Here is a 27289-nt window from a genome sequence, read left to right as displayed (position 1 = left end):
GGCCTCGATGGGGTCTGAGAGTTGCCAGTTGGACATACTGACCTAGACAATCAATTAAGGCACGTTCAAGGTCTGCTGAACAGAACAGTCTTTTAACTAGGCTAAATCCCCTGCTAAGAGTGGCTTAAATTTTCCAGATTGAAAATCCTAGAAGGCACTGGAAGACAAATCATATAAGGGTACTGAAAAATCGGACCTAAACCAAACATTTGAGGTAATATGCTTTTGGAAACAAACCAGGTATCTGGTGCACACTGAGGGATCTAGTACGTGTGCTTGATGAGAATCTGTGCTGGGAAGGAATTTAACATCAAGGTCAGGAATGATTAATATGCATGCAGGAAGTCATCAACATTTAAGGACAAGCAATATGAATCTCATTAAATCTTCAATCGCTTCCTATTGCCCGAAGGAACTAGTGGTAGGCTAATGATTAAAGCAATAACATTAAAGTAGAAAGGAGTATTAGAAAATTAATCTGACCCTTATAAAAGGAGCCAGCACAATGTACCAATCCACCCATGTAGACTTTGCAAGACTCTCCCTGGCAACGGTGATTTTTTTCACTATTGGTAAAAGAGACTTCAGGGGGCTTTCTTTTTTTTTTTAATCTAGGTAACTCATATAATCTTTCACACGCTTCCCAAAGAGCCATCATACTGCTATCCAGCTGTTTGTCGTGCCTCCAACTTACTCACGGTGTCACCAGAATGCACCTCCCTCTGCCCCAGCCTCCTGCTGTGTCGCTCACTCGCACTTCTGAAGGCAGCACCCCTGCGCTCACTCGGCAATGCCCTGAACAGCTGCTATTCACAGAGCATAAAGTAGGGGAGAAATGACAGAAGACGACAGAGAGGAGCTGTCTTTTGTAACATCAATTCCTAGAGGGGCTGGTTTTCAGCTGCACCAGCCAGTTGGCAGGGAGTCCGGCAAGCCTGTTCTTTTCATTTGTGACCTACTTCTATTTGATCTTATAAGAAAATCATAATCTTACTGATGACAGAGACAGGGTATGTGATGCCCCAAATTCAGAATTATAACAATGCTGAACAGAAGGATAAACATGAGTATACTTCCATGACTCCAAATGTGAGAAATAAAAGGATCTCAAAAGCTAATTTTCCTACGTTAATTTTACAGTAATTAACAAGCTTTCTCTTCTGGATGTGGAAGAAATCTTTAGAAATAATGGTCATATTTACTATTAGCCCTTCTTAAGGAAAAAAATAATTCTAGAAATGCCAATTTTAACTGAATGGTGAGATAATGAGTGACTTTTACTTTCTTCTTTATACATTTGCATGATATCTTAATACTTCCACTATGAATGCAGTTGCCCACTGAACAACAACGTGGCAGTTAAGGGTGCTGACAAATATCTGCCTCTCAGGCAAATATCTGCATCTAAATAGTTGGCCCTCAGTATCTGTGGACTGAGCAGCACTGTAGTATTTATTATGGAAAAAACATCCATGTGTAAGAGGACCTGTGCAGTTCAAATCTGTGTGATCCAAGAGTCGACTGGAGTTATTAAGGGCTCATTATGTGTCACACATTGTGCTAAGAACTGTGGTAGCCAAGATGGTCCACAGTGACTCCTGGTATTCACACCCTGGTCTGCCACACTATGCTCATCTGTGTGACTGACAGCAAATGGCAGGAGGGATGGGATGTCATGCTGAGACTAGGTTATAAAAGACTGGCCTCTGCCACTCTAGGCAAGCAGGTATCCTCCTTGGAGCACTAGTTCTGGAAGAAGCAGGCTGCCATGTTGTAGACAGTAAGATGGAGAGACACAGGTAGCAAGAAAGCAAAGTCTCCACAAGAAACGGAGGCCCACCAAGAGCCATGTGTGTGAACCTGGAAGTGGGTCCCCTGGTCCCAGTCAAGAGGTGGAGTGACTGCAGCTCTCCAGCCACCAGCTCAAGTGCAACCTCAGGAGAGCTCCTGAGCCAGAGGTACCTGGCTAAGCCACACAGGGATTCCTGGCCCTCAAAAACTGTGGCATAAATGTTTGTTGTTTGGGGTAATTTATTACACAGTAGTAGGTAACTAATACAGCTGCACCACAGGCCTTACTACTTTAATCCTCCTAATAGCTTAGTAAAGTGAGTACTTATCTCAACCCCATTTTAAAAATGAATAAACTGAAGGAAGCATGGGTAGGTTAACTAACATGCTCAAGCTGCCATAACTAGTAAGCAGCAGCAACAGGATTTGAACCTGAGAAGCCTGACCTGAGAACCCACATTCTTTTTTTTTTTTTTTTTTCCTGTCTTTTTAGGGCCATATTCTTGGCATATGGATGTTCCCTGGCTACGGGTCAAATTGGAGCTGTGGTCACCAGCCTACACCAGAGCCACAGAAACTCGGGATCTGAGCCGTGTCTGCAACCTACACCACAGCTCACAGCAATGCTGGATCCCTAACCAATGCTGGATCCCTAACCCACTGGGCAAGGCCAGGGATCAAACTCTTGTCCTCATAGATACTAGTCGGTTTGTTACCACTGAGCCAAGGCAGGAAATCCAGAGAACCCACATTCTTAGCCTGTTTTTACAACCTTCCTCGTATGACTTTTATTATCAGAAAACATTTTCAGGAGTTCCCTTTGTGGCTCAGGGGTTAACGAACCCGACTAGGATCCATGAGGAGTGGGTTTGATCCCTGGCCTTACTCAGTGGGTTAAGGACATGGCATTGCCGTGAGCTGTGGTGTAGGTTCCAGACGTGGCTTGGATCCCACGTTGCTGTAGCTGTGGCCATAGGTCAGCGGCTACAGTTCCGATTTGACCCCTAGCCTGGGAACCTCCATATGCCAAGGGTGTGGCCCTAAAATAGCAAAATATATATTTTTCAAAGTGTTTCCTTTCTAGAAAAAGAAATTCCCACTATTTTTCACTCCTGTTGTAGAGGTAGAGACACTCTCCCCACTTCCAGGGAAATTCTCTCCTTTCTCTATCTTTCATTCCTTTCCACTTCTTTTGGCTCTGCTTTCTCTCCAGGAAGGCCCCTGCTCTCCAGAATATACAAAGGTCCTTATTCCTTACCAGTTGCTTTCCTTCCCTCTGCTTCTAAACATAGTCAGGGCCTCTACTGTCAGAAACAAACATATATCCACACAAAACTTGTACACAAATGTCCACAGCAGCATTATCAAAAAAGTGGATATACCTCAAAAGTCCAACAATTGGCAAATGGATAAACCACATATGACATCCTATTCAGCAGAATGTTACTTGGCAGTAAAAAGAGACAGAGTACTAACAGTGCTAAGTGAAGGAAGCCAGTCACAGAAAACAATATATTATATGATTCCCCTTATTTGAACTGTCTAGGATAGGAAATCTATAGTGCCAGAAAGCCTAGTGGTTACCCAGGGCTGTGGGGACAGGTGGATTGGGGAGAGACTGCAGGTGGGTAAGAGATTTGTTTGGAGGGTGATGAAAATGTAAAATTGATGGCGATGATGACTGCAGAACTCTGGGTACCCTAAATACCACTGAGTTGTACACTTTAAGTAGGTGAATTGTATGGTCTGTGAATTACGTCTCAATAAAGTTGCTATTGAAAAAAGAACCATGAACCTCCACACTTCGTTCTGGCTACCACCATAACTTTTGCTTCTGGCCTCACCCATGGTATGCGGGTTCCCGGGCCAAGGATTCAACTCAAGCCATTGTAGTAACTGCAGCAGTGACAATGCCAGATCCTTAACCCACCGAGCCATCAGGGAACTCCAACCAACATCACGTTTCATTTTTCCTTTCACTGCTAAAATTTTCGTCTAAATCACTATGACTTCCAAGTGGCCAGTTTCACTGACCCATACTGAGTCATTCTGAAATTTCCTCCTGAGTCTCTTTTCCTGACCAGGTTCTCCATTTTCTGCGAACTCTTTCTCCTCTGCTTTGACAGTCCTTCTCCTTCTTCAGGTCCTGATTCCTCCTCCTATGTAGCATTTCTCTTGCGTCTATCTCTCCCTGATTCAAGCCCCTATGACCTTGTTTCTACCATAACCTCCCAACTGATACCATAGCTTTCTCTCTCCAATACACCCAGAGCACCCCTGACAGCAGATTAAAATAGAGACACCATTTCACTTATTTGTCAAAAACCTTCATCAGTCTCTGCGGCTGTTAAGATAAACCTTAAGCTGGCTTTCAAGGTCCTCCACCACCTGGCCCTAACTTGTATGATTAATTTTCCTCTCCTAAAACTCTCCTACGCAAACTCTCAGCTCCAGCCAAGCCCTCCATTCCAGAACTCTCTGAACATGTCTGGACTTTTCCTGTATTCACATGATTTCCCACTGCTGCCTTACTCACTTAGGAATGCCCCTCCTCCACCCCTCCACCTCACTCATCCTTCAAGGACCAATTCTGTGAAGTGACCACTCTAGCCCCAATCATCTTTCCTTCCTTTCAGCCCCAGAGCACTATCGTACTGTTTTGCATTGTTATATGTATTTGGTTTTTCTCCAGTCAAACCAAAAACCATCTGATCCAGTTCAGAAGTCACTTTCAGCTTGAAACTCGGGACTACTACCCCCTAATGTTCCCTCACTCTTCATTCCCATTGTACCTGTTCTACGTGCTCGCTGGAAATTCTCATCATAGGACGATGCCTTTTCCCTCCAAACTATCAGCTTCTTCTCTTTCGACTTTTATACTCTAGATTATTCACTGCAATAATAATGAGCCCAGAAACAAACAAAATAGACAAGGTCCATGTCCTCTGGAAACTTCCAGATAGGCTAGACTCTAGAATTCACTGATTCAACCCCCTCTTGCTAACACCTACTCCCCCCCTCCTCTTACTCCCTGGTAGTTCCAGGGATCCATCTGGAAAATTCCAAGCAGTCCAACTATCTACCTTCACACCCATATACACCCAGGATGATGCCCATTTGGGGAAAATCACACAGTGACAATGAAGGGGCCACTACAAATACATGGTCTCTCACTTGGATCTCAACACTGCTGGGCAATCCATCTATTATCCCTTATCATTATTTTCCCCTCCTATTTCCCAACCCCCTACCTCATTTCATCTCTAATCTCTGCAAAAAAGTACAGAAAGAAATAGAAGTAACTGGGGGACGAGGAGCTTCTTCAATTTTCTGTCCCCTCTCCCAGCTGAAAAACTGTCTGCAAGCACATCTATCATTTCCTCCAACCCTAAGGGAGCAGGAGTCTGCTATCTGTACCCCTTCTCACACACATGCCTTAGCTGTCCCATTCAAGTGGTCCCCAAATTCTGTATTTCTACTGCCAAAAGTAGCATCACCACCCTCCCCTCTGGCTACTCCCTAGCTCTCACCTCTCACCAGCAAAGCTCCCAGAAGGCTACATGGGCTCTCACTGATCTCTATGCCTTTGGACAAGAGGCCTTCATTGTTTCCATACTCCTTCATCTGAGCAGGCCCTCCTTGCACAGGACTCAGGAGAGTCCTCTCCTCCGTGAAGGTGAAGGCTCCTCAGTCTCTACTGGATGATCCCAGGGCATCACTTGCTTACCCCTATCTGTGCATCTTACTCTGCTGCAAAATTGATTTACATGTCTGATTCCACCAAAGGACTGTGAACTCATGGAGGATTAGAACTGTATATTCCAAGTCCAGGACAGTGTAAATGGCACATCCCGCACTAGCTAGGTTCCTTCTGTGCTTCCACAACACCTGGATCAAATCTCTTCTCTCGCCCCATTAATTTGTGTATTATTGCTTTGTGATCAGAGAATGCAGTTTACACAGTTTTCCTTTCTAGAACTTATTGAGGTTTTTAGTGGCATAACTTACCAACTTTTATCCTATTACACATTTATTTTTAAAAATTCCTTGATCTAAGCTATCAAATTTAATATTAAATCAAATTTGCTAATTATAACATTCTGAAATCCAGTAACCTTATTATGCCTACTTAAAGTGCCAAATTAGAGGCATGCTAAAGTTTCCTGTTATGATTGTGGTTTTACCCATTTTTCCTTTTACTTTTAACAGCTCTACCTATATGATTTTAACATGCTATTTGACTTATAAAGATTCATTATTAATAACTTTATCATATCACCATCAACTAGCCACCTTTTATTCATTCATTTAAAAAATCTTTTAGAATGCTTATTATGTGCCAGGAATCATTACAGATGCTTGAGATACATCAAGTAACAAAACAAAAGTTCCTCTCTTTGCCAAACTTACATTCTAGTTAGGGAGTAAGCAAGAGAAAATACAACAAAAATCATACAGCGTGTTAGAAAGTGTTAAGTGCTATAAGCAGGGCCTTATAGAACATTATAAGGACTTTGGCTTTTACCCTGAGTGAAAGAGGTTTGAGCAAAAGAATGACATACGACTTAGCATTTTTTAAGGTTCAGTCTGGCTGCTGTGTTGAGAATCCAGTATAAGAGGGCAAGAGTAGAAGCAGGGAGACTGTTGGGTGGGGTTACTGCAGTCATCTAGGTAAGATATGAAAGCGACTCAACTCAGGGTGGTAACACCAGGGAGACAAAAATGTATTCTGGGTATACCTTAAAGGTAGATTCAGTGGGATTTCTTGACACACTGGATACAAAGTAAGAGAAAGAAAGGAATTGGGGTGATTCAAAGGGTTATAGTCTGAGAAACTGACAGGATAAAATTGCCAACAACAAAGTTAGGGAAGTCTTTGGAGTGGAGGAAATTTTCGGGAAGAGATTAGAGGTACCAGTTTTGGAGTTTTGGACATGTTGATTTTGACATGTCTATGAGACATCCATTTGGAAATGTTATGGAAGCAGAGTCTGGAATTTAAGAGAAATGTCTTGGTTGGGGGCATAAATACGGGGAGTCAACAGCTTAATAAGTTATTAGAGTCAAAGGACTGACGAGATCATTAAGGGGAGAGTGACTGTAGACAGGAAAAAGGTCCATAAATCTCTTTGCTCTGTTTGATGCTTTTTGCCCTAAATTCTATTCTGCCCCATATTAATATTCTTACTTTGCTTTTCTCAATGGATATATCTCTATTGATACATTTGACCTTGGGTTAACCTACTAGCTCCATCCTCCTTGGAAACCTGGTGAATGTGGAGAGCCAGCCATGATTATGAGTAATATCAGTTATGATAAAAGTGACTCCAGACTGATAAACTTCATCTAGACTATGAATAAATTACAAGTATATGGTGATAAGCCACATTTGTTATATGTGGTGACTCCACACCTATGTCATAAAGTTCTATGGGAGACATTTTGTGACTACCTGACTGCATATACTCCCTACAAGTGGTTCTTTAGGTTTTCCTCTGAAAATGAATTATTGCTGGCTCTTAGATATCCTATATGGTTCTAGTTACTATTATTGTGTAAAAACTTACCCAAAACTTAGCAGTGTTTTTTAAAAAACTAATAATTTTATTATGCTCATGGATTATTTGGGTCAGGAATTTGGAAATGAAGTCTGAGGTGGCATGATGTCTGAGGCCCTTAGTCAAGAAGACTTGGCTGGCCTAAATGTAAGACAGGATACTATAAAATTCCTAGAGGAAAACATAGGCAGAACACTCTTTTGACATAAGTTGAGCAATATCTTTTTGGATCCAACTCCTAGAGTAATGAAAATAAAAACAAAAAATAAACAAATGAGATCTAATTAAATTTAAAAGCTTTTGCATAGCAAAGGAAATCATAAACAAAATGAAAAGACAACCCACAGAATGGGAGAAAATATTTGCAAAAGAAGAGACCAACAAGGGATTAATCTCCAAAATATACAAACATTTCATGCAGCTCTATACATTTAAAAAAAAAAAAATCAAATAATGGCCAGAAGATCTAAACAGACATTTCGCCAAGAATATACGTAGATGGCCAAAAAGCAGATGAAAAGACATTACTAATTATTAGAGATGCAAATCTAAATTACAATGAGGTATCACCTCACACTGGTTGGAAAGGTCATTGTCAAAAGGTCTACAAACAATAAAGGGTGTAGAGAAAAGGGAACCCTCCCACACTGTTGGCAGGAATATAAATTGGTCCAACCACTATGGAGAACAGTATGGTGGCTCCTTAAAAAAACCTGAAAATAGAGGTACCATATGATCCAGAAATCCCACTCCTAGGCATCTACCTAAATAAAACAATAATTTGAAAAGACACATGCACTCCCATGTTCACTGCAGCACTATTTACAATAGCTAACACATAGAAGGAAGCAACCTAAATGTCCTTCAACAGAGAAATGGATAAAGAAGAGGCAGTACATGTATACAATGGAAAATTACTAAGCCATGAAAAAAGAATGAAATAAGTCATTTGCCACAACATGAATGGACCCAGAGATTATCATATTAAGTGAAGTAAGTCAAACAGAAAAGGCAATTATATGATATCACTTACAAATGGAATTAAAAAAATGATACAAATGAACTTATTTATAAAACAGCAACAGACTCACAGACTTTGAAAACAAACAAGGTTACTAAAGGGAAAGCCTGGTGGGGGGGGGATAAATTAGGAGTTTGGGATATACACACTACGACATACAAAACAGATAATTCACAAGGACTTGCTACATAGCACAGGGAACTCTACTCAGTATTCTGTAATAACCTACATGGGAAAAGAATCTGAAAAAGAATGGATATATGTATAACCAAATCACTTTGCTGTACACCTGAAACCAACACAACATTGTAAATCAACTATACTCCAATATAAAATTAAATTTAAACACATTTTTAAAAAAGAATACTTGGCTGGGGATGACTCTATGGCTGAGGCCTGGAATAATCTGAAGGCTCATTCACTCACATGTCTGGTGTCTGCACTGGGATGACTCAAAGATTAGGTCTCCTGATCGGATAAACTTCAAGGAACTTCTCCAAGTGGCTTGGCTTCCTCACAACATGGCAAGCCCCAGGGTAGATGGGTTTCTTACAAGGCACCCCAGGCTCCCAGCATGACTATTCCAGTGAACAAAGCAGAAGCTGCCTCTCCTTTCATGACAATCTTGAAAGTCAAACAGCATCACCTCCCCAATTCTCTTTCAATTAAAGGAGTCACAAGACATCTAGACCTAAGGCAAAGGGACACAGACACCAACTCTCAATAGGAGGAATATCAAAGAATAGTGATATTCCAAGAGAGGTTTGCTTTTTGTTTTTTTTTTCAAGTCACATCTTATTTCAAGAACTTAATGAAAGCAACTCATGTTTTCCTTCAGGAAAGAGCTCATATAAACGAAATTTTACATATATAGAGTTCATCCTCTGTCTTCCCACTGTATTTGAAAAGAATCTGAGAGAGAATGGATATGTGTATATGTATGACTGCGTCCCTTTGTTGTACAGCAGAAATTATCACAGCTTTGTAAAGGAACTATACTTCAATAAAACTTAAAAAAAAAAAAAAAAGAAACCACCTTAGATTGTCTTGATTCATTGACACTTATCTCACGAAGAGGGACTCTTATGTCCCCTCCCTTTTATCCTGGCTTCCTTGTAATTGCTTTTGTGCTAGATGCTGTCACAAGTTCTCTCACTTAATTTCTTAATCTTCATTTGATTTAGATAATTTTATACCTTCTTTTTTAAAAAACAGATGAAGAAAGTGAAATTCAAAAAGGTTGTTTTTTTTTTTTTAATAGACTTACTTTTTAGAGCAGCTTTAGGTTCATAACAAAGTTGAGTGGAAAATTAAGTTACTTTTTTTTTCCTTTTTTTTAGGGCCATAACCTAAAGTTCCCATGGCAGAGGTCAAGCAGGAGCTGTAGATACCAGCCTACACCGCATATGGAAGTTCCCAGGGTAGAGGTCGAATTGGAGCTGTAGTCACCAGCCTATGCTGCAGCCACAGCAACATTAGATCCAAGCCGCATCTGCAAACTACACCACAGCTCACGGCAATGCCAGATCCTTAACCCACTGAGCGAGGCCAGAGGTCAAATCCACATCCTCGTGGATACTAGTTTCCACTGAGCCACAATGGGAAACCCAAGTTACTTCTTAAATTCATGTGACAGTAAGTTGTAGAGACAGGATCCAAAATCAGATCTTTACCCAACTGCCTTTTCTGATACACAATCACTCTTTAGATGTTAAGAAGCACATTATTCTAAGGACAAGATCTGACATTTCACTAGATAAAAAACTGAAGCTCTTGTTGTAATGTGAATGGGTAATATCGTAAGGCTCAACTTGCAACAAACACTGGAAGACATTCAATCCTTTATTACTCCATAATCTTCCACTTTAACATGTTATTGGAAAAATTCCCTAAATTTATTTTTTTAACGCTATTTCTGTCCATTGTTTTAGCTCTTCTTTCTTGACTCTTACAATCTTGCTTTAGGATTATATTTCTTTTTTTTATATAATGATTTTTATCTTTTCCATTATAGCTGGTTTACAGTGTTCTATTTTCTACTGTACAGCAAACTGACCCATTCACACACATATACATTCTTTTTCTCACATTATCCTCCATCATGCTCCATCACAAGTGACTAGATATAGTTCCCAGTGCTACACAGCAGGATCTCATTGCTTATCCATTACAAAGGCAGTAGTTTGCACCTATTAACCCCAAATTCCCAGTCCATCCCACTCCCCTGGCAACCACAAGTCTATTCTCCAAGTCCATGATTTTCTTTTTGTGGAAAGGTTCATTTGTGCCATATATTAGATTCCAGATATAAGTGATATCATATGGTATTTGTCTTTCTCTTTCTAACTAACTTCACTGAGTATGAGAGTCTCCAGTTACATCCAGGTTGGTGCGAATGGCATTATTTTCTTCTCTTTTATGGCTGACTAGTATTCCATTGTGTATATATACACCACATCTTCCTAATCCAATCATTGGTTGATGGACATGTTTGTTGTTGTTTCCATGTCTTGGCTACTGTGAATAGTGCTGCAATGAACAAGTGGGTGCAAGTGTCTTTTTCAAGGAAAGTTTTGTCCAGATATATGCCCAAGAGTGGGATTGCTGGATCATATGGTAGTTCTATATTTAGTTTTCTAAGGCACCTCCATACTGTTTTCCATAGTGGTCGTACCATCTTACATTCCCAACTAACAGTGCAGGAGGGCCCCCTTTTCTCCACACCCTCTCCAGCATTTGCTATTTGTGGATTTATTAATGACGGTCATTTTGACTGGTGGGAGGTGGAACTTCATAATAGTTTTGTTTTGTTTTTGTTTTTTTTTTGTCTTTTTGCTATTTCTTCGGGCCGCTCCCTCGGCACATGGAGGTTCCCAGGCTAGGGGTCGAATCGGAGCTGTAGCCACTGGCCTACGCCAGAGCCACAGCAACTCGGGATCTGAGCCGAGTCTGCAACCTACACCACAGCTCACGGCAACGCCTGATCCTTAACCCACTGAGCAAGGGCAGGGATCGAACCCGCAACCTCATGGTTCCTAGTCGGATTCGTTAACCACTGCGCCACGACGGGAACTCCCCCCCCCCTTTTTTTTTTCATAGTAGTTTTGATTTGCATTTCTCTAATAATCAGGGATGTTGAGCATTTTTTCATGTGCTTGTTGGCCATTTGTAGATCTTCTTTGGATAAATGTCTATTCAGGTCTTTTGCCCATTTTTCAGTTGGGTTGTTGGCTTTTTTGCTGTTGAGTTGTATAAGTTGTATATTTTAGAGATTAAGCCCTTGTCATTTGCATCATTTGAAACTATTTTCTCCCATTCTGTAAGTTGTCTTTTTGTGCTTTTTAATGCTTTCCTTTGCTGTACAAAAGCATGTCAGTTTGATTAGGTCCCATTGGTTTATTCATTTATTTATTTATCCCCCCCCAACCCACTCTCCCCCCCCCCCCCCCCCTTGGTTTATTTTTGCTTTGATTTCTGGTGCCTTGGGAGACTGACCTGAGAAAACATTTGTAAGATTGATGTCAGAGAATGTTTTGCCTATGTTCTCTTCTAGGAGTTTTAGGGTGTCTTGTCTTACATTTAACTGTTCAAGCCATTTTGAGTTTATTTTTGTGCATGGTGTGAGGGTGCGTTCCAGTTTCATTGATTTACATGCAGCTGTCCAATTTCCCAGCACCGCTTGTTGAAAAGACTGTCTTTTTCCCATTTTATATTTTTGCCTCCTTTGTTGAAGGTTAAGTGACCGTAGGTGTCTGGGTTTATTTCTGGGTTCTCTATTCTGTTCCATTGGTCTGTCTGTCTGTTTTGGTACCAGTACCACACTGTCTCGATGAGTGTGGCTTTGTAATATTGCCTGAAGTCTGGGAGAGAGAAGCCTCCTGCTTGGTTTTTGTTCTTCAGGATTACTTTGTGAATTCTGGGTCTTTTATGGTTCCACATAAATTTTTGGATTGTTTGTTCTAGTTCTGTGAAAAATGTCCTGGGTAATTTGATAGGGATGGCACTGAATCTGTAGATTGCTTTGGATAGTAATGGCCATTTTTACAACATTAATTTTTCCAACCCAGGAGCATGGAATATCTTTCCATTTCTTTGCATCCTCTTTAATTTCCTTGTTTAATGTTTTATAGTTCTCAGCATGTAAGTCTTTCACCTCCTTGGTCAGATTTATTCCCAGGTATTTAATTTTTTTGGGTGTGATTTTAAAAGGTATTGTATTTCTGTATTTCTTTTCTATTTCATTGTTAGTATACAGAAATGCGAAATGCGACTGATTTCTGAATGTTGATCTTATATCCTGCTACTTTGCCGAATTCGTTCATCATTTCAAGTAGTTTTTGTGTGTAGTCCTTAGGATTTTCTATATATATATATAATATCATGTCATCTGCATATAGTGACAATTTTACTTCTCTTCCAATCTGGATACCTTTTATTTCTTTTCTTTTTTTTTTTTGTCTTTTTGCTATTTCTTGGGCCGCCCCTGCGGCATATGGAGGTTCCCAGGCTAGGGGTCCAATCGGAGCTGTAGCCACCGGCCTACACCAGAGCCACAGCAACGCAGGATCCGAGCCGCGTCTGCAACCTACACCACAGCTCGCGGCAACGCCGGATCGTTAACCTACTGAGCAACGGCAGGGACTGAACCCACAACCTCATGGTTCCTAGTTGGATTCGTTAACCACTGCGCCACGCTGGGAACTCCCCCTTTTATTTCTTTTGCTTGTCTGATTGCTGTGGCTAGGACTTCCAGTACCATGTTGAATAACAGTGGTGAAAGTGGGCATCCTTGTCTTGTTTAGTAGGAAGGCTTTCAGCTTTTCTCCATTGAGTATTATATTTGCTGTGGGTTTGTCATAAATGGCTTTGATTATGTCAGGGTATGGTCCCTCTACACCCACTATGGTAAGAATTTTTATCATGAGTGAATGTTGGACTTTGTCAAATGCTTTTTCTGTGTCTATTGAGATGATCATGTGGTTTTTGACTATTCTTTTATTAATGTGGTGTATTACCTTGATTGATTTGTATGTGTTGAACCATCCTTGTGAACCTGGGATGAATAGGATTATATTTCGATACTGCACGATCCTTTCATATACTTTCAGAAAATTAAGGAAGTAGATGCACAATTAAAAATAAATCCAGGGAGTTCTCATCATGGCGCAGCAGAAACAAATCCAACTAGGAATCATGAGGTTGCAGGTTTGATCTCTGGCCTTGCTCAGTGGGTTAAGGATCTGGCGTTGCCATGAGCTGTGGTGTAGGTCACAGTCACAGCTCAGATCTGATGTGGCTGTGGCCAGCAGCAGCAGCTCCAACTCGACCCCCAGCCTTGGAACTTCCATACACCTCAGGTGTGGCCCTAAAAAGCAAAGAAAAAAAATATCCACACATTTCTAAACTCATTGGTCACTTTTGGAGGATAAACTTGTTATTTTAAAAACTGGTATATACATAGAACAAATCAAACACTTAACTTTGAGGATGAGGTCTATCAGGGTAATAAAATATCTGATGAAAAAGTTTCCTTCTTAGCTAATAAATGAAGAAGGAATGACTAAATTAAAATATTACCATTTTGCAAATTCTTAATAAGTCAGCAGAGCTAAGTAATGATCACCAGTGAACTTTGAGGGTAAATAAATACTCGAGTTGATCCCAGATTAGCCTGGGGAAATCATCTTAAATGTGGCATTGGGAGGTGGAACCCAAGCCAAGCACTGCACCTTGCTATTTAGTTAGGGAGGCAGAGAGCAGAATGTTGGCTGCTGAAATTTGAGTGGCAGGGTACTGAGGGTACTGGACATGAGAGAGGCACAAAGTCTACCAGGCAGTGGCCGCTACAAGGCTGAGAGCTGAATAGAGATTCCAGAAGTTGCAGGGCTGGGAGAGGGTGAAGTCCTAGCCTAAGCAGAGAAGACAAGCCTCACTGAGCCATGTTCAATGGGACCAGAAAGACCAATTGAGACTTCACCATACACTAACAGAGCAAGGATGGGCAAATTAAGACCTGTGGGCCAAATCTTCCTCAATGTCTTTTTTGTAAATAAAGTTTTATTGGAACATAGCTATGCTCATTTGTTTACATACTGTCATTGGTGCCTTTGTACTATATCAGCAGCTTTGAGTAGCTGCAACAGAGACCACAGAGCCCACAAAAAGTCTAAGATATTTACTATATGGCCCTTTACAGAAAAAGTTTGCTGAACTCTGCCCTAGAGTAAGGGCCATACTCTGGGACTAAGAACAAAACACACAGATCCACCCTGCCAAAGAATAAAATCAAGCCCAGCAAAATCAAAAGATCTGGCAGTAATTTAACTGCCTGTCAGAATAAAATTTGACATATTTTAAAGAAAAACAACATAATCTCTACAAGGTACTATCTATTATATCATATATAAATACATTATTAGATAACATATGAAGAAGCAGAAAACAGTGATCCACAATCAAGAAAAAAAAAGCAGTCAATAAAACAGAACCAGACCCTGAGATCACCCAGATGACAGATTAACAGATAAGAACTTTAAAACAGCTATTACAAATACATTTGTACAAGTACTTAAAGGAAAAGATGGACATAAGTAAACACCAGGGAAATTCAACAGATTAATGGAAACTGTAAGGAAAGAACCAAATGAAAATTCTAGAACTAAGAAGTACAATATATGAAGAAAATTAAAAATGCTCCTGGTTTTTAAAGCCATGCAATGAAAAGTCTACAGATGAAATTATGCATTGGAATGCACTTCAAAACAAACCAACCTGGGGGAGGGGAGGTGGCTGGGATAAAGATGAAACAAGACACCATAAGTTGATGACTACTGTAACTAGGTGATGGGTCCTACCCTCCCTACTTTTCTGTATATTTGAAATTCTCCACACATGGAGTTGATCCCAGCTAAGAAAGAAAATCCAATCTCTACAAGAAAAAAACTTTTTTTTTTTGGTCTTTTGAGGGCTTCATGCACAGCACATGGAAGTTCCCAGGCTAGGGGTCAAATCAGAGCTGCCCGCCTACACCACAGCCATAGCAACGCAGGATCTGAGCCACGTCTGCAACCTACACCACAGCTCACGGGAACGCCAGATCCTTAACCCACTGATCAAGGCGAGGGATTGAACCTGTGTCCTCATGGATCTTAGTTGGGTTCCTTACCTCTGAGCCTCGACAGGAACTCCAAGAAAAAACTGTTTTAACTGTAAAACAAGATGATGTTCAAATGATGCCATGCATGGGGTTCCCATTTTGGCTCAGTGGTAACAAACCCAACTTGTATCCATGAGGATGAGGGTTCAATCCCTGGCCTCACTCAGTGGGTTAAGGATCCAGCATTGCCATGAGCTGTGGTATAGGTTGCAGACGTGGCTTGGGTCTGGCATTCCTGTGGCTGTGGCCATCAGCTACAGCTCTGATTCAACCCCTAGCCTGGAAACCTCCATATGAGGCGGGTGTGGCCCTAAAAAGACAGGGAAAAAAAAAAGAAGCCCTGCATGTATATTATTCTCCTTCCATCTTTGCCAAATTCCCAAAGATATGTAGCATCCACTCTGCATTTTCAAAGATTCCCAAAGCTTGAGGAAAGTGAGTGTTTCATGCACTGCAAACATTCATTTAGGTGAATGTCATTCTCTCTCTCTCTCTTTCCTTCTCCCTCTATATGTATGTTATACACTTTGACACACATGGAGATATCAGTATTTGATTTAAAAAAAATGAAATTATATTAAATCACTCTATAACTTGCATTTTACAAATAATATGTTGTGAACATCATTTCACATCGACAAATACGGGTAAATATCTTTTTGTTGCACAGTGTCCATTATTGAGGGTCTAAATGCCCTGTACTGTGCACTAAAATTCATAATTTCAATGGGAGACAGGAACTATGTGTTACAGAAAGCTATTTCAAGTGGAATGAAAACATAAGAGCACACATGGCTCAAGGGACAAGTATGAATTTAGGGCCATCGTTTGATTGTTAAGTATGCTTTGATCTACATAGTAACAAGCCACAGTATAATAGCGTTGAAAGGTATTTGTTAAAAAAAAAAATCATATAGCAAAAATCCGTTTCCATCCTCTATCAACATGAGTAGAGTTTAAGTCACAGGAAGCTCTTTATTAACATTAGCACTTTCCAAATCACCAAGGGACTGCATCCCAAAACTTTAATTCTAAGCTGGTTTGATGAAACAGGATATATTTTCCTACAGAAGCTATACGAAATAGTAAGGATCTCAGGTAAGGTGACAAAGATTACTTAGTTTAAAATGTAAAATAGCCCTTCCTCTACATGGAGATTAAATTTTTGAAAAACCACGATGGTAAGACAGTTCTCAGTGAAAGAATCTAAGGGAGTTCCCGTAATGGCTCAGAGGAAACAATCTGATTAATCCATGAGGACGAAGGTTCGATCACTGGCCTCAGTCAGTGGGTTAGGGATATGGCATTGCCAAGAGCTATGTGGTAGGTTGCAGACGCGGCTTGGATCTGGCAACGCTGTGGCTGTGGTGTACGCCACCAGTTGCAGCTCTGATTTGATCCCTAGCCTGGGAACCTCCATATGCTACAGGTGCGGCCCTAAAAAGACAAAAAAAAAAAAAAAAAGAATCTATGGCCTCAGAGCAACAAATGAACAGAAGCACTTATCAATATTTTTTAATATTTGCTAAAAAAAGACTAAGAAAACATTAATAGCATTATATGCATCTTAAATTATAGTAATGAATATGTCTGAGTAATTTCCAGTTACCATTCTTTGATTATGGAAATCTTAAAGGTGTTCCTTTCCTATATTATAAATTACACAGACACTTTGCTTTGCTGTAGAGAGTATGCATAGTAAAAGACATTTTTCCCCTGGGTCTGGTCCCATTCAAACATTTGATATATTTTATATTTGTTTGCTTGTTTTTCTTTATACAGTTTTAAAAAACGGTTTTGGAAAATAAAAATGCTATTTTTTGATGTCTAAAATTTAAACACTTCAAGTATAAGAAAATAAAAATCAGTCCATTCTCACTATCTGGAAATGACATTTTGATGAACATCATTCTCAGTATATCTTTGGGCATATATACACATAAGGAAACAAAGGTAAAACTTTTTTATAAGTAGAATTTACTGTTCCATATCCAGCCTTTTCTCCTCCATATACATCCATGACTATTTAAGTCTACCTTACATCTACACCATCTTTTTTCATGGCTGCATAGTACCCCACTGCGTGAATGAACCACAATTTATTTAACCATTCTCTTACCAATGGACATTTCACATTCTGTCCAATTTTTCCCAAGTATTATTATTATAAAGTTACATTCTAATTCATATATCTTTACACTCATCCCATTGCTCTTTCAGGATAAATTCCTACCTGGCAATCAAATTTACCTATGACTGCAATGTACAACTAGCTATGGATGGTCCAAAAAGGGGCCCTTCCCCATCACTAAATCTCTTCCTTTTTTTTTTGTCTTTTTTTTGCCATTTCTTGGGCCGCTCCCGCGGCATATGGAGGTTCCCGGGCTAGGGGTCTAATCAGAGCTGTAGCTGCCAGCCTACGCCAGAGCCACAGCAACGCAGGATCCGAGCTGCGTCTGCGACCTACACCACAGCTCACGGCAACGCCGGAACCTTGACCCACTGAGCAAGGGCAGGGATTGAACCCGAAACCTCGTGGTTCCTAGTCGGATTCATTAACCACTGCGCCACAACGGGAACTCCAAATCTCTTCCTAATGACATACTTTCTCTCCTTCTTCTAATCAGAAGATGCCTCTCTTCTAGTCAAAAGATAACTGTCTTGTGGAGTATAGTGAGATGGATCGCTATAGCTATCTCTATAATAACTTTTTCCAAGATTGTCTGAACCACCATTTGTCAAAACTATAAGTGACCAAAAAGACTAATGTTATTTCAATAATCCACAAAGAGCTTATATACATATGCATACATATGTGTGTGCGTGTGTTGTGGCTCCTCCTCTACCTTGACTATCTGCCCAGATCCTTTTTTACCATTACCTGCAGTGCACAAAAAAAGAAGTCTAAATGCCATTATTTCGTGTCAAACAAGGAAACGGAAAAGTAACTTGATTAGTAAATAGAGCTTGGATTGGAGCCCAGATCTTAAGAGATGTAAATTGATGCTCTTTTCACAAGGCTGTACTCTCACGATTGGCCTCCACTCTTCCAACCAACCAGTCCAAAACAGAGCCTACACTATACTTCCTTTACACATTTCTCACCTCACATCTTTCTGTGACTCCGTACTCATCTCCACCAACACAGTATTACACTGAAAGACCGAAGTCTCTCCACCCACCAACCTCCTTCCTCTCTCAAAATATCTTCTTTACTTTTCACACATTCTCAACAAACTTATCCTGTCTCACCTGAACTTTGCACAATGATTTCTGTGAAGACAGGACAGGAGAATGAGGTCTTAAAACAAACAAACAAAAACAAATAAAACACCACACACTCATGTTGAAGTTCCCATTGTGGCTCAGTGGTTAACGAATCTGAGTAGTATCCATGAGGATGGGGGTTCAATACCTGGCCTGGCTCAGTGGATTAAGGATCCGGTGGCGGCACTGCCCTGAGCTGTGGTGTAGGTCCCAGTCGCTGCTCACATCCAGCGTTGCAGGGGCTGTGGCTTAGGCCAGCAGTAGACCCCTAGTCTGGGAACCTCCATATGCCTGGGGGTTTGGCCTTAAAAAAAAAAAAAAATCAGTCATGTTCAAATGCCCATTTTGCTTCTTACAATCTGTGCAATCTTAGTCTTGTTACTTAGCGTCTTGTCTCACTTTTCTTGTCAGAGAGAATAATGCCTAATTCATTGGGATTTAAAAGGTAGCTAGCATATACAAGGTGCTCAACACAATATCAGCTATTTAAAAGGCCCTTAGACGGTAGCTATTTACTGTGAAAATATTTGTCTCATAGGACTGTTGTTCTTAACATGTTTGACATCTATAAAGTCCTTCAAAACATTTTAATTCCTTTCTTCCCTCGTCCTTGAAACTACTTCTTAGTTCTTTGCCACAAAGTTTCAGAAACCAGTTCAAATACAATAAAGATTCACCTGCAAAAGTATTTGCACATTTACTAAAATCTCACCACTCACACAAGTATAACACCTACTGAGAGCCCGTACACAAATTCACCTCTTCCTAACTTCTAGGCAATGGAAGAGAATAATCACATTTTGTAAGTTCACCAAAAGACGTGTTGTCATGTCAACAGGCACAACAGATACAAGTTGCTTTCTCGGCGGCAACTGGGTGTGACCGTGCACTTCAGTTACCTAGGTTCATCGCTCCGTAGCTGGAATAAATAAATTTGTTATGCTAATTACAGATCTGATATGGGGGAAGAAAACTTCAGAAAATATCCCATAAATCTCAAGGAGGGACTGCGAATAGACGCCACACAGTGCCGTGGTCTAGGCGAGTGACAAATGAACACATGTGGGTTTGTTTCTGTGGCAAAGTGTCTTCGTGTGTGCCTACATGTGTCCGTAGAACGGAAAGCATATTCGTGTGCGCGGAGGTGTCTGATCGCGGACGTGTATCCCTTGTTCCCGACTGGGTAGCGAGTGAGCGACCGTAAACACCCCCACCCGGCTGTTCTTCAGGTGCTTACCTCTTCGGACGAGCAGGTGGACGCCGCTGGGCGCCGCCATGTTGGCGTCGGTCACGTGGCCGCGAGCTCTCGCTCCTAGCCCCGCCCCGCTGGTTGGAGCCTTCCAGAGGCGCAGCCCTGCCGAAGACCTGAGGCGACAAGGCCGCCTGAGGGGAGCGCGCGTGCGCGCCGGGGGCTGACTGCAGGCGTCCCGGCGGCAGAGCGGCTCTGGCACCGGGGCCAGTAGGGAAACCCGCGGCCGGCCGAGCCTGCTCCGGCCGCGAGAGGCGGGCTCCAGCCGCGGTTTGCGCGCTCGCTCTGAGCCCCCGCGCCCAGGTAGGATGGAAGAAGCCTGTCAGGTAAGCGTGGTACCCAATATTTGTAGCATCAACATTTGGGTGCATGGAAACATAAAGTTGGGAGGAAAAAAAATAAAGCACAATCTAGCGTTCAACCTAGCACTTTGCATCGTCTGCCACTTTGTTGCAAATTATTTCCCTGGATTTTAGGTGAAAGGTAAAATTTGGTTCAAAGTCACCAGCTGCCCCTTTGCTGTCCCAGAAACGTAGGTTACTCAGCGGAGACAACAGACAAGACAGGATCCGTGTGCAAATACAAAATCTATTCTGGGTACCACAGCGGGTATACAGGAGACTTTTCTTTCCCCAAGGACACCTCTCGTTCAGAGGTATTAGCTGGAGCCTTAATCCTAAATTTGACTTTTAAGAATGACAGGATGACGTCTGCCAATTGCGCTGCCAAAAGATGAAGCCTGCAGAAGGCCAGTTATGAATCAAGTGAGGGAGCTGATGTATTCCTAGTGATGATGGTGCCCATTTTTACCAAACTCACTGTTCCTTTTATATGAATTCCGGGGCAGATTTCCATCCTGTCATGGACCTGATATTATTCATCTTGGTAGCCTGGTACCCAGCAAAGAGCCTGATAGTCAAGGAATGTCTGGTGAATTGAACTCTCCATGGACCCAGTCAAACCGAGAATGTAAGAGTTTCCCAGACTGTTAAATGCAGTAAAGATTAATAAGGATTCTTGGTGAATGTGTATGATGTCTCCTAATTATTTTTTAAGAATTTAACTACACATTCAGTGAAAAACCCAGAGAGTTCAGAAATGAGTAAAGAAAAAAGTGTAAGACCCCTTTCTCACCCTCTCTACACACCACAAATCTCACTCTTGAGTCAAGCACTATGCTTTTTACAAATTCCATGCTTTTTACAAATATATGTAAATATTTTAAATGGAATCACATATACTTACTTTTACAACTTTTTCCATAAAATCTTAGCACACTATGCTGGAGCTCATTCTTTTTTATGAGTACAGAGTCCTGATATTTTTACTTTAAAAAAAAAAAGTTTTTGGCCACACCTGCAGCATATGGAAATTCCTGGCCTAGGGATCACACCCGTGCCACATCAGTGACAATGCTGGATCCTTAACCCACTGAGCCACCAGGGAACTCCCTGTGTTTCTTTTAAAGAGGGTGAATTCGGGTAGTTCATTAAAGGACACATCTGTACTTCTTGGAGATCTGGTTTTATATGCTTTTGGGTCACCCTGAAAAATAAAGAGAAAAAACGTTTTCCACTGAGGTAAAGATGTACAAGAATGAGAATGAAATGTACTCTTTAGAGTAACTTCAAGCCCCATCTTTTTCAAACACAGATCAATTCCAAGGAGAGAGTTTTTGAACATGGTAAATCTGCCCTCTGTGTAACTGAAGCCAACAATCTATAGGAAAAGAGCCCAAGAGTTAGCAGAGCACCAAGTATCAGGAGGTGTACTGAAAAAAAAAAACACCCCAGAATCCTTAGAGAAACATCAGAAAGCATTAAGCCCAATTTCAGACATATCTGAAATAGAACACACATTCATGTGATTCAACTCAGCCAATCTCTGGAAAACAAATGCACAATTTATTCCCCTGCAAGTAGAAGGAAAAGGAAACACTATGAGAACTCAGATGGCACCACCATAGTGGAATCCATTGAGGAAATCCCCAATAAATTCAGCATAGAATGTGGAGAACCTGGATGAGCTTGAGATGAACTTGCACAAGTGATAGCTTGTCCACTGATACTTGATTCAGCTTCTTTCATCACATCCATCTGATGTTAGATTAAAAACTGGAATTCTCGGAGTTCCTCTGTGGCCCAGTGGGTTAAGGATCCAGTGTTGTCACTGCTGTGGCTTGGGTTGGTGCTATGGTGCAGGTTTGATCCTTGGCCCAGTAACTTCCATATGTTGTGGGCTTGGCCAAAAAAAAAAAAAAAAAAATACTGCTACTCAGCCATAAAAAAGCCATGAAATAATGTCATTTGCAGCAACATGGATGGACCTAGAGATTATCATACTCTTATCTCTTCTGACAGAAAGAGAAAGACAGATACCACATGGTATCACTTATATGTGGAATCTAAAATATGACACAAATGAACTTATTTCCAAAACAGAAACAGACTCATAGACATAGAAAACAAACTTATGGTTGCCAAAGGGGAAAGGGTGAGGGAGGGATAAATTGGAAGTTTGGGATTAGCAGATACAAACTACTGTATATAAAATGAAAAACAAGATCCTACTGTATAGCACAGGAAACTATGTTCAGTATTTTTAATGAACCATAGTGGAAAGAATCTCAAAAAGAATGTGTGTTCCTTCTTGAACTGGCTTCTCAGTTTTACTATCTGAATCAGAAAAACAATCTTTTGATTTCATTTCAGGATTGTTTCTTAGCATTTTATTCTATGATTTAAGAAGAATAGTTCCATTCCTGCCCTCCAATGTGTTCACTTTTAGCATGAGGAAATACTTGTATTTATTTACTTTTTTTTTTTTTTTGGCTGCACCTGTGGCATATGGAAGTTCCCAGGCTAGAGACTGAATCCAAGCCACAGCTGCAGCAGTGTCAGATCCTTAACCCACTGCACCACAGTGGGAACTCCTGTTTACATTTTTTAAGTCAAATGAACATTCTTTCCAAGAACGCAGAGTCCTGCATAAACATAATCTGCACATATAACAGGGACCTGTATAAGTAGCTGACTGGACCCTTGTAAAGTTAGGGTCCAGCTTCAAATGATTATGTTCAGGCAGAAAGTTTCTAGAACACTCTTTTAGCCAACTTGCTGGCAGAATATTGTTTCCCATACCAATCACTTGAGAGTATGCTGGATATGTTACTGCATAATCCAGGGGGACCCTTAGAGAAAATGTATAAATGTTCTTTTTTTTTTTTTGGAAAAGTAATGTCATATTTAAGGCATTTGTGAAAAATGAAGGGGCTTTCTCTTTGCCGCGTATGCCCTCTTCCTTCGTCTCTAGCAGTGGCAAGAAAAAGCCAGGAAGCAAGGGAGAGGGCCTCCTGGCCCTCCCATTTTTGATTTGTATAATGTCATTTTCTGGGCCATGTAACTCCTAGGCAAATGAAACTAAGTCCCACCCCCTTCTAATAAGATTGCCCTCCCATGGAGTTCCCGTCATGGCTCAGTAGTTAACAAATCTGGCTAAGAACCATGAGGTTGCGGGTTTGATCCCTGGCCTCACTCAGTGGGTTAAGGATCTGGTGTTGCCATGAGCTGTAGTGAAGGTCGAAGATGCGGCTTGGATCCTGTGTTGCTGTGGCTCTGGTGTAGGCCGGCGGCTACAGCTCTGATTAGACCCCTAGCCTGGGAACCTCCATATGCCCTGGGTGCAGCCCTAGGAAAAAAAAAAAAGATTGCCCTCCCTGAGCCCCTCCTACCTTGAAATTCTGAAGATTTTGTGGATCTGCAGCCATTTGTAGGCCTAATCCAAGTGGACTCAGCAAATAACATGCTGCCCCTCCTGAGCAGCCTGTCAGTGTAATTAAGCAGAGGAGAATGGGACCAGATAGGGCTAACTTAGCTATAGGGTAAGACCAAACTTTGTCCCGAGGGAGTTTTGTTGCTCTCAGGCCCTTAGTCTGGCCTGCATTCATTTCAAGCCTGTCCAGCCTCTTGATTTGAACGATATTATAGATTTGTAAGCAGAAACAGTGCCTCAGCATACCAGCCTATCCATTGTTGGAGCAGCAGCCCACCTGGTATGGTGAGCCGAGGCCAAGGAGAGGAGGTAGGAGAGGCTATAAGGAAGAGGATGAGGGTGGTCTCAGACCTCACTCATTGATATATCTGAGTTTTTTCTTTTTTTTTTACTTTTTAAAATTGAGGTATAGTTGATTTATATTTTTTACTTTTTAAAATTGAGGTATAGTTACAAGTATACAACATGGTAATCCTAAATTTTTACAGATTATACACCATTTATAGTTATAAAATATTGGCTATATTCCCTGTGCTGAACAATAGATCCTTTTAGCTTATTTATTTCATACACAGTAATTTGTACCTCTTAATCCTCTACCTCTGTCTTGCCCCTCCTCTTTCCCTCTCCCTAATGGTAACCGCTAGTTTATTTTCTATATCCTCGAGTCTGTTTCATTTTTGTTATATTTACTAGTTGGTTTTATCTTGTAGATCCCACATATAAATGATGTCATACAGTCACTGTCTTTCTCTGACATATTTTACTTAGCTTAATACCCTCCAGGCCCATCCATGTTGTTGCAAACAGCAAAATTGAATTGTTTTTTATGACTGAGTAGTATTCCTGTGTGTGTGTGTGTGTGTGTGTGTGTGTGTGTGTGTGTGTGTGTGTGTGTGTGTGGTATCTTCTTTATCCATTCATCTGGTAATGGACACATAGGTTGCTTCCATATCTTGGCTATTGTAAATAATGCTGCTGTGAACGTTGGGGTATATGTATCTTTTCAAAGTAGTTTTTGTTTTCTTTGGATATTTATACCCAGAAATAGAATTGGAATTGCTCGATCATATGGTAGTTCTGTGTTCAGTTTGTTGGGAAACCTTCATACTGTTTTCCACAGTGAGTGCCGACTTTTATCTTGAGGGACAGGGCTCCCCTGACCTTACCTTGGAACTGGCTCTAAGGGAAGTTGGGTTAAAGCAGAAGTGTATTTGAGGTGTATTTTCCCTCACGAAATCTAAATAAAAATGTGTATCATTATCGACTACCATCTATTCTCAATTAGTAAGTCCTGGAAAAGCATGTGCTTACACACTTCTGGAGAATGAGGAATTCCATGCAGAGTAAAGAAGAAAGGCAAACAGTTTCCAAGAGAGATTTAGTTAGTGATCAATCAGCCAGTCAATAATTATTTAAGTGCCTACTGTAGGCTTCAGGGAGATATGATATTATTTTTGTTCTTAAGAAACTAATTGGAAAGCTGAGACTAACCTGTTCACAAAATTGTCCATAAGGAAAGACCAAGTGCCTTTGAAACTATAAGCCCCGTAGAAGTGTGAGCGGGTCTTTGGGGTCACAGATTTTTGCTATCCCTGGCTGCCCAGAATTGGCAGAAAAATGCTGAACTCTAATTCCATCAATTCCCAGGAAAATGCACCTGTTGACAATCCTTCCTGCAAAGATGAAAGGGGAATACACTTCCTTTACCATCTCTAATCCACATTTGTAAAAGAAGAGAAAGGGTAATGCTCTCGATCTCATTGGAATTTTTTTTTAAAGTTTGTTTTCATTTTCGTTTACACATATAATATGTGCTCTTTAAAAACACTTTCAAAGTACTGAACAGAAGTCCTCCAGAAAGGCTGTCTCTAGGCAGTCATTCTTAACAAATTGATGTGTATTCATCCAGATTTTGTTCTAGGTATATACCATTTGCTGAACTTTCTGAGGGAAGATGCCTGCTTTTACCTTGAGCAATCACACGTCTATATAGAATAAAGACAGCAGACTAGGCCAACCACATGTTAGAGGACAGGGATGCACAGTTTTGCCTGTGTCTTTATTGCTCTTTACATTCTTTTCCTTTTGCCTTCACTCTGCCCTTGTTTCTGTACTTCCAGTGTTTCCACCCATCTGTAAGATTACTCCTTTGACTGTTTTTTCCCTTTCCCTCCAAAAAGGATGACAAATTCCCCGTTACTTTTTTTCCCATCTTTGTTTATTCTTTTGCTGGATTTATGGTTCTGTGTTTGCTGTAGTGTGTTTGAGTAAAATTATATGGTCCTATAGGATTGCGTGAGACCAGTCCATGTAGAGAGCAGCTGGTCCATTAAGATCAGAGAATGAAAATATTTGTGATTTTTTCTTTCTTTTTTTTTTTTTTGTCTTTTTGCCGCTCCCGCGGCATATAGGAGGTTCCCAGGCTAGGGGTCGAAACAGAGCTGTAGCTGCCAGCCTACGCCAGAGCCAAAGCTATGCAGGATCTGAGCCGCGTCTGCAACCTACACCACAGCTCACGGCAACACCGGATCCTCAACCCACTGAGCAAGGGCAGGGATTGAACCTGCAACCTCATGGTTCCTAGTTGGATTCGTTAACCACTGTGCCACGATGGGAACTCCCGAAAATATTTGTGATTTTTGAAGTTCCCATCATGGCTCAGCACAAATGAATCTGACTAGTATCCATGAGGACTTGGGTTGGATCCCTGGCCTTGCTCAGTGGGTTAAGGATCTGGCATTGCTGTGAGCTGTGGTGTAGGTCGCAAACGCAGCTTGGATCGGGTGTTGCTGTGGCTGTGGTGTAGGCTGGCGGCTACAGCTCTGGTTGGACCCCTAGCCTGGGAACCTCCATATGCCACAGGTGTGGCCCTAAAAAGACAAGAAAAAAATTGCAATTTTGATATTTCCTACCTATAAGCATGAAACAGTGCCCTTTGGTCAGTGAACAGTTATGCAGAATATACCTCAGTAAGAATCTCCAAGTGGAGATTATGAAATGACAAGGGATTTAATAATAGAAAAAGAAATCTAGCCGTGTGTCCCTTTCTCCTCTCCCACTCTCCACCTCCATTCCCCAAACTGGCTGACAAACTGAGCAGACGCACAGAAGTGCTTAAATGCATTTCTTAACTTCCTCTGCTTGCCTCTCACTCCACAAATTCTGTATTCAAGACGGAAGCTGTTGAAACAAACAAGGGGGCAGATGCTGCCTCGACCTCTCTTCCCATTGAGCCGAGCTCCTCTGTGTTCACCCCATCCACTTCAATCCAGAGAATAACCTGTGTGCAGAGCATTCTCCTCATCTGAAACACACACAAACATCACCGAATTTTCCTTTGCTGAAGAAAGGATAAAGGAAGAAAGGCGGCAGCTGCTCTAGGAGCAGACAGCAAACAAGCCTCACTGTGGTGGCCCCACAGCCTTCACAAAGGGGGATTCAGAGAGCCAGGCAAACAAACCCCACAGCCCAGG

General features: G+C 41.2%; 1 protein-coding gene across 5 annotated transcripts in view; it reads right to left on the bottom strand.

Annotated features, from left to right (window-relative positions):
- METAP1D (methionyl aminopeptidase type 1D, mitochondrial) overlaps nt 1-20464 on the bottom strand; it is an 81314-nt gene extending 60850 nt beyond the window's left edge. For 3 of the 5 annotated variants that reach the window (XR_007134018.1, XM_047772885.1, XM_047772886.1), the window contains exon 1: nt 20031-20093. Coding sequence is in view for 3 of the 5 variants with exons in the window: in XM_047772885.1 (XP_047628841.1) it covers nt 20031-20070 (40 nt within the window). In the remaining 2 variants the exon portion in view is untranslated. Of the gene's footprint in view, nt 1-20030 lie in introns of all 5 variants that reach the window. The other 2 variants (XM_047772882.1, XM_047772884.1) reach the window with 2 other exon arrangements.
- Nucleotides 20465-27289: the final 6825 nt, after the last annotated feature.

This window comes from Phacochoerus africanus, chromosome 3 (assembly GCF_016906955.1).
Source record: "Phacochoerus africanus isolate WHEZ1 chromosome 3, ROS_Pafr_v1, whole genome shotgun sequence".
NCBI lineage: Eukaryota > Metazoa > Chordata > Mammalia > Artiodactyla > Suidae > Phacochoerus > Phacochoerus africanus.
Note: the sequence above shows the minus strand (reverse complement) of the source record. Positions and strands in the feature narration are given on the sequence as shown.